This window comes from Arachis stenosperma, chromosome 8, assembly GCF_014773155.1.
Source record: "Arachis stenosperma cultivar V10309 chromosome 8, arast.V10309.gnm1.PFL2, whole genome shotgun sequence".
In the NCBI taxonomy this organism is placed as follows: Eukaryota; Viridiplantae; Streptophyta; class Magnoliopsida; order Fabales; family Fabaceae; genus Arachis; species Arachis stenosperma.
In genome coordinates, this window is record NC_080384.1 from 35675573 (window position 1) to 35682607 (window position 7035).

Consider the following 7035-nt stretch of genomic DNA (forward strand, 5'->3'; position numbering starts at 1 on the left):
CGAACAAATCCTTAAATAGAGTTCCGATCTGCGACGGATTGATCCTTTTCTTATTTTAAGAATTTGGTTCTTGGACACGTTCCAAACATTAAATTAAAAGTCGATTTATAATTATATTTTATACCGTGTAACTAGGTATCCTTTAAATATTGTTCTTTATTCAGCCATCAAAAAAAAAGAGAGTAAAAAATAAATAACTCTCTTGATTTTTTGAACAATTAAATATAAAAATAGATATTTAAATTAATTAAATAATAATAAATCTTAAAAAAAGCTGAATAAATATTAAAAATTAAAGGAGCACTAGCATTTCTCCATTTTATAAACTAGATTGAACTAATTTAAATGTTCTTTTTCTTTTCTTTTTTTGTTTTAGTGGTGAGGGCACCGTATAATAAAATAACAAAAAAGGTACGGACCTGAAACGAAAGAAAAAGATAAGAACACATTGGGCTTTGATTGAAGATCATTTAGTTGCCCAAAAGAAACCGTCCAATAGGAGTGATAGTAGTTGGTTATGACAGTTTGAGAGGAAAGGAAGTTGGTTAATGTGATGAATGATGCGTCTGAGAATCCTCCAAGTGATGCAGGTCTCAGCCCCACACTATTGTCACTGTTTCCTTCTCTCTCATTTCCAACGCACTTCCTTTTCTTCGTGCAAGGTTACACCTTGGACTGGTCTCCAAGCATGGAGGGAAAGCCCTCTCAATCACGACCGTACCTGGGGCCCACGCGGCCCGATACCCGAACCCGACCCCGACCCTCTCTTCCACACCGCATTTCGGGAAGCGACTACCTTGGCTGAGCTTGGTTCCGTTGTTCTCTCAACCACCGATCCTGTGGCCAAGTCTCAACTCTCTCACTTGGCTTACTCCACGTGGCGCCTCCACAACCTCCCCCTTGGCCGTTCCCAACCACCACCTAAACCCGCCAGACCCCGAAATCCTAAATTGGTTCGCTTCCCATCTTTCTCTCTATATTGCATGCTACCTGTTTGTTTTAATTCCCCTGTTAGCTTTCTCGGTGCAAATTTACTTTCATTATTAGGCCATGTTAAGTGTTAGCTGCTTTCATTATTATTCAACAGTATAGCGAATTACTACAAACATTTGTGCTTCTTTGTGATGATGTGTGCATTATGAAGTTCTTCTTCCTTTGATTTCAGGTTTCCCCTAAGGAAATTCCTGCTCCCAAGGATTCAGGCTTGCCTCTGAATGCTTACATGCTTCATAATCTTGCTCATGTGGAGCTCAATGCTATTGATTTGGCTTGGGATACTGTAGTTCGGTTTTCTCCCTATAGTGATATTCTAGGGGAGGGGTTCTTTGCTGACTTTGCTCATGTTGCTGATGACGAGAGTCGCCATTTCGCATGGTGTTCACAGAGGCTTGCCGAGCTGGGTTTTAAGTAAGGGCTTGTGGTTGCTTGTTGTTACTTCATTTTGTTGTCTATGACTCTATTCTCATTGATTATGCTGATTTTCTGTTCTCATTTTTTACATTTAAACTAGATATGGAGATATGCCAGCTCACAATTTGCTTTGGAGAGAATGTGAGAAATCATCTGACAATGTCGCTGCACGTTTGGCAGTGATCCCACTAGTCCAGGTACCTTTTTGGCCATCTCAATCTTCCTCTAACGTGAAATATTTCTAGCATTTTGTTGGTACTATTTGATGAAAAACTACTTAATAAATTTCATAATGCAGCCTTTTCACAAATCTATCCTCTTTGTTAATGTGTATCATGCCTCTATTATAAAATATGTGACGAGAAGTCTGCCACGAGCCGGTTTAAAATTAAATTCCATGGTACACTGCATTTTTTCTACTGGCCACTACTTTCATGTGCAAGTTGCTTAAACATCATTAATACAAACATTTGTTTTTGGCTCATATATTGATTCAAATTGTAGAAGCGCAAATGACTTATGAAGTTATGAGCTTCATAAATATTTGTCTTAGTCTAGAGGATTTGTGCTATTCAAACTATGATAGTAACCACAGATTACATAGACAAGATAAATCAAGATATACGTGTATTGATAGCACTCAGAAGACTGATATCAATGCAATATCAGTTTAAGAAGGAGAAAGCAGTATGAGTATGATGATTGACATGAGTTGACCATCATTCTTTTGCACTAGTGGTTTGCATTTTGCTTATTGAAGTTTATAAGTAACTTTTCACTAGCGTTTCTTAGAAAGGCTTCAGGTTTCATAAGTTGCCTTGAAGTGATTTCTCTGTGTCACATGATACAGGGATAGAAGAAAAGCTATGCATTATGATTCTGATTTTATAAATCATAAATGTATTGAATCGTAGGAGGCCAGAGGACTTGATGCTGGGCCACGCCTAGTGCAAAAACTGGTTGGCTTTGGAGATAACAGGACTTCTAAAATTGTAGCAAGAATTGCTGATGAGGAAGTTGCACATGTAGCAGTTGGTGTTTACTGGTTTGTTTCTGTCTGTGAAAAATTGGGCTGTGCCCCAGACTCCACATTTAAAGGTTGGGAAGCCTGTCTAATTTCACCGTGTGTGCTTACTTGGATAGATATTAACAACACACAAGCTTCAACATCATCTTTTTCTGTAACCATGCAGACTTGCTAAAGGAATACAATGTGGAACTAAAGGGTCCCTTCAACTATAAAGCTCGTGCAGAAGCTGGCATTCCCCGTGATTGGTAAGAACCTGCAGATTTTTGCCGTTAATTTTTTTTTACCATTAACATGGTTGGCTTTCTGTTTTTTTTTTTTTTTGGTCAGCTGATTGGCTTTCTGTTTGAGTCTTGAAACCGATGGTTTGGGCCAAAGCTGTAAAGCTGAAACCATGGTTTAGAAATATCCAATCAAAAAACCAAACATACTATTTGAGTTATGTTAGTCTAACTAGACTCTAAAAACTAGCTTTAAGAGGTGTGAATTTCCTAGTACTTATAAATACTATATCTATTGTGAATTACGATTTATGACCTATCCTTAAACAATATAACACCTCTAATACACACTGTATGCTTTCAATGTTCATGGCTTAAGCGGGCATAGAATATAGCTTAAATTCTCCTGTCTAGGTATGATGCATCTACAACTACAAGCGATCAGGACAAAAATGATGATGGCAAGAAAAAGCAGCTGTCAGCTGTAAGTAACATCCATCTTTGGCTATTCCTATCCTCTTGGCTTAATGTTGATGCAGCAAGACTTATTGTCACAGGTTTATGAGAGGCTGGCTTCCATCATTGCTATGGAAAGTGAGAATTCAAGTTTGAATAGGCCACCTCAATAGTAATCTTGGCACAATATAAAATGAACTATTTCTTTCTTCAGCCGCCAAGATGTGTTGGAACTAGCTACTAAGCCGCCTACAGTGTCATATAATTTATGCACTTTAACTGATGAACTTCCATGATGCAATTCTTTCATCAGCAAACATTGTTTGACTGATATTCCACGTGTCCATCCATGATCATTGAGAATTGAGAAAGCATAAGCAAATGGGGGAACAGGATTATGATTTCACTTTGTTTATGTTCCGTTACACCAGTTAGATTATGATGTAAATACACAATTTTATAAAGGTCTTGGTTGTTGGAGCAACATCTTAGTGGAGAATGAAGTCAATGACTAACACTAAGTCCGTATTATTTGTTTTCTGAGTGCCGTGTGCATCCAAAGGTCCTTATTCTTTTGTTACAGCTTTGGTTAATTTTAGATGTGAGGAGGCAAAGACTATATAAACTCCCATAATCTTAAAAAAACACAATTTAATAATGGACTTTAGGAAAAGGGTTTATACTTATATGCTTGTATAATTGGCAGGTAATAGAACAAGCCCTGGGTGGCTATTCTAATTGCAAAAAGATTTGTACACAAATTATTGAGAAAAGGACCAAAAGAGAATCTCTTAAAAGCCAATATGAGCTGCACAAAATTCTTGTAGCTATCAAGTGAAACGTGTCAAATACGCGACAAAAAGAAAAAACAATTATGAATGAATTGTTAACAATTTATCTCAGTTTTCAAAAACAATTTATCAAAAAATAAATGTAAAATGTACGCTATAAAATTCAGGGATCCGAATAGGTTTCCAGAGACGGAAATATTGTACTCGAGGGTAACAGATTTCCGGAAAATTTATCACTTTCCTTTCCTGGCAAATTTGCTGTACTAGCCACATCATTTGACTCCCATTTGCTTTTACTTGAAGCCAGAAATAAACGTGTCTCTCTTTTCTTCCCAAGCAAAACATAAATTGTCTAGCTACACCTACACCTACACCTACACCTACTTATTTTCTCAGACATAAGAGAAAAGAAAAGAACATCATAGTAGAGAACAAATAAAAAAAATGTGCAACAGCGATGGCGAGTGCAGGCCCTTGGGGTTTCTATTGGGTCTCCCCTTTGCCTTTCTCTGCCTCCTCATCTCAATCGTTGGTCTTGTTATTTGGATCGTTGGGTAAGATATTCCTCTTTCTGTCTCTGTAAAGTTCTTCACTTTGATCAATTTTCAATTATCATACAAATTTTGTTTTTCTTAAAATAGAAAATTGATGACATGGGTTTGTGTGATTTCTTTACTTGTGAAATGGGTTTGGATCTAATTGCATGATTATCCTATAAAAAACGAAACTTCAATTGATGCTGAATAGCTGATATGTATTTGTATATGTACATGTGTGTGGTGCAGATTGTTGTTGACATGCATATGTCCGTGCTGCTTGTGTGTGACGATTATAGTGGAGCTTGCTTTGGAATTGATCAAGGCTCCATTGCATGTTATGGAGTGGTTCACCTCTCAGATTCCCTGTTAAGTGAACAAAGTTTTAGATTTGTTTTTTGATTCTCTGTTGGTTTCACTTTCCCCCTTTATCTTCTTTTCTGTATTTTGGGTATGAGAGTTTGAAACTCCATGTTACTACTGATTTATTGTTAATCTGCGTGGTATCTTGTTCCTGTAAATTGACCAGTTCGTTCTTGGTAGATTTTTTTTCTGCATATTTATATTAATGAATTGAGATTATTGTTTTGGAAGAACTTGTCACTATCGCCTATCTACTGTAATATATTAGGAATTTGAATTAGATTTGTAATTTGGAACTGAAAACAAAGTTGTGAAAGTTGAAGAACCTCTAATGGATTTGATTGTGTCAACAATTATAAAAGATAAAGATGACTGGAAAGATTGCCATTTTTTCTACATCATGAGTCCATTGTCAACAACTCAACTATGTTGTGCCGAGTGGTGCCATCACAGAACTTTGTCTCATGACTAAGAACTTTACACAAAAGAGTCTCGTTGTTGTTTTGGCACTTTTATTTTAGTACATGGCACTTTGTCTTTTACCTTTTCTCTTTTAACAAATGATAAATAAACAAAAGGATAAGCTGGAACCATTGACCTTTCCATAATTTAAATGTAAATAGATCCTTCCTGCTTCCTTCCCTGCCAGTAAGGCAACTAGATTAGTTAAAATTGGCTTGGGAAAATTTGTATGAGGTTGGTTTTTTTTTTTTTCGGATAAACTACCAAAATACCCATAAAGTTTACGAAGACTAATAAAAGTATCCATGAAGACTAATAAAAGTATCCATGACCTAAGAAAATTAAGGTTTAATTATTCTGTTAATCCTTGTAGTTTCACCAAATTTTTAATTAGATCCCTATACTTTTTTTCTTTTCAATTAGATCCTTACACTACTTTTAATTTTGTAATTATGTCCTTTTCATGTTAAAGATATTAAAATTAACATAATGTTTTTACCAAAATATATACGGTCAAAGATTTAATTAAGTTTTTAATTATAAATACATTCAATTTGCGAATAAATATTCAGTTAACTCTAATATTTTTTTACACTAAAAAGGACTTAATTACAAAATTAAAGCAATGTAGGGATCTAATTGAAAGGAAAAAAAAGTATAGGGATCTAATTAAAATTTTGGTAAAACTATAGGGACCAACAGAGTAATTAAACCGAAAATTAATGTTGTACCTATGGAAGATGAGTTTCATACTACAAAAGTATCAAAATTCTTTTTTTTTAAATAAAATTTTCAAACTATCTCCACCCTCAACCTCAACTCACTTTTCCAACCTTTCATAACCCGACCTGCATCTTTAAAATCTTTGTCATGGAGTCCAAAACTACTCCTACAATAGACCAGGCCGAAATCAATAGTGGTGGTGGAAGACCTCGACCAGTTCCTGGCAGAGAAATCTAATATAATGAGTTCTTTCCCATTTCTTTTACCACTTTCACACAAAGAAAGCCTCCCAGATTAAGGAAAAAAAAAAAGAAGAAAATAACTGAAACGATTTAAAACTGTTCCTTTATAGTTCTTTCTCTTATTCTTCGTTAGTATTGGTTGATTCTGTTGTTAATCTTAGCACTGTAATTTTCTATTGCGTTACTATTCAGAGCTCCCACCATAAAGATTCATTTCGTCTATCTCTGAAAGCGCAACATCACTATTCAATTTGGTGTCGGTGCCACAGCTGTCGCCGAAAAGAAGTTCCGTCTCCTGCCGCACGTCTTCAGCCGCGTCTTGGAACTCTTGTTCGATCCGACGCTGATGTTGTCATCGAGGAGGTCTCCGATTGCTTTGGCTTTGTCACTGAAACCAAAGAGGTTTGAGACGGCGGAGGCGGCGTGACACCAAAGTGCAGGAGGGTGCCAACGAGGGAGGCTTGCGTGAGAGAGTGGATGATACTCTACGGCGAGCTAAAAGTCTTCGAGATGGCCGAGGAAGAGCATGGAGACGATGAAGAGGGAGTAAAAAATGAAGACTGTGAATGTGATGCAGAAGGCCATGAAAAAGAGGAATTCGAGTGCAGTGGAGAAGGAGGGATTTGAGTGCGATGGAAAAGGTCAGGGAAAGGCCAATGGAGCTATGAGGAGAAAATAAGGGATTTGTAGTAGTGGAGTTGAGGTCGAAGGTGAGAGTAGTTTGAGAATTTTATAAAAAAAATCAACAAAAAATTGGGGTTTAGATACTTTTGTCGTATGAAACCCATCTTTCATTGATACAAC

At 36.5% G+C, this 7035-nt stretch overlaps 2 protein-coding genes across 5 annotated transcripts; both read left to right on the plus strand.

Annotated features, from left to right (window-relative positions):
- Positions 1 to 487: 487 nt before the first annotated feature.
- On the plus strand, positions 488 to 3782 carry LOC130944380 (uncharacterized). Of its 4 annotated transcripts, none has more exons than XR_009072034.1 (7): positions 488 to 953; positions 1166 to 1407; positions 1511 to 1607; positions 2325 to 2508; positions 2604 to 2685; positions 3038 to 3142; positions 3216 to 3313. XR_009072034.1 is itself a non-coding variant. In XM_057872683.1 (7 exons), exons 1-7 carry the CDS (start codon positions 558 to 560, stop codon positions 3285 to 3287), a joined length of 1143 nt encoding a protein of 380 aa, XP_057728666.1. In that variant the 5' UTR covers positions 488 to 557; the 3' UTR covers positions 3288 to 3782. The 4 variants fall into 4 exon arrangements, 3 of the variants coding, with proteins under 3 accessions (XP_057728666.1, XP_057728665.1, XP_057728667.1); XM_057872683.1 differs by having other exon boundaries at positions 3073 to 3142; positions 3216 to 3782; XM_057872682.1 differs by having other exon boundaries at positions 3073 to 3277.
- Positions 3783 to 4088: 306 nt separating this feature from the next.
- On the plus strand, positions 4089 to 5037 carry LOC130944381 (signaling peptide TAXIMIN 1-like). Its single transcript, XM_057872685.1, has 2 exons — positions 4089 to 4459; positions 4691 to 5037. Exons 1-2 carry the CDS (start codon positions 4350 to 4352, stop codon positions 4812 to 4814), a joined length of 234 nt encoding a protein of 77 aa, XP_057728668.1. The 5' UTR covers positions 4089 to 4349; the 3' UTR covers positions 4815 to 5037.
- Positions 5038 to 7035: the final 1998 nt, after the last annotated feature.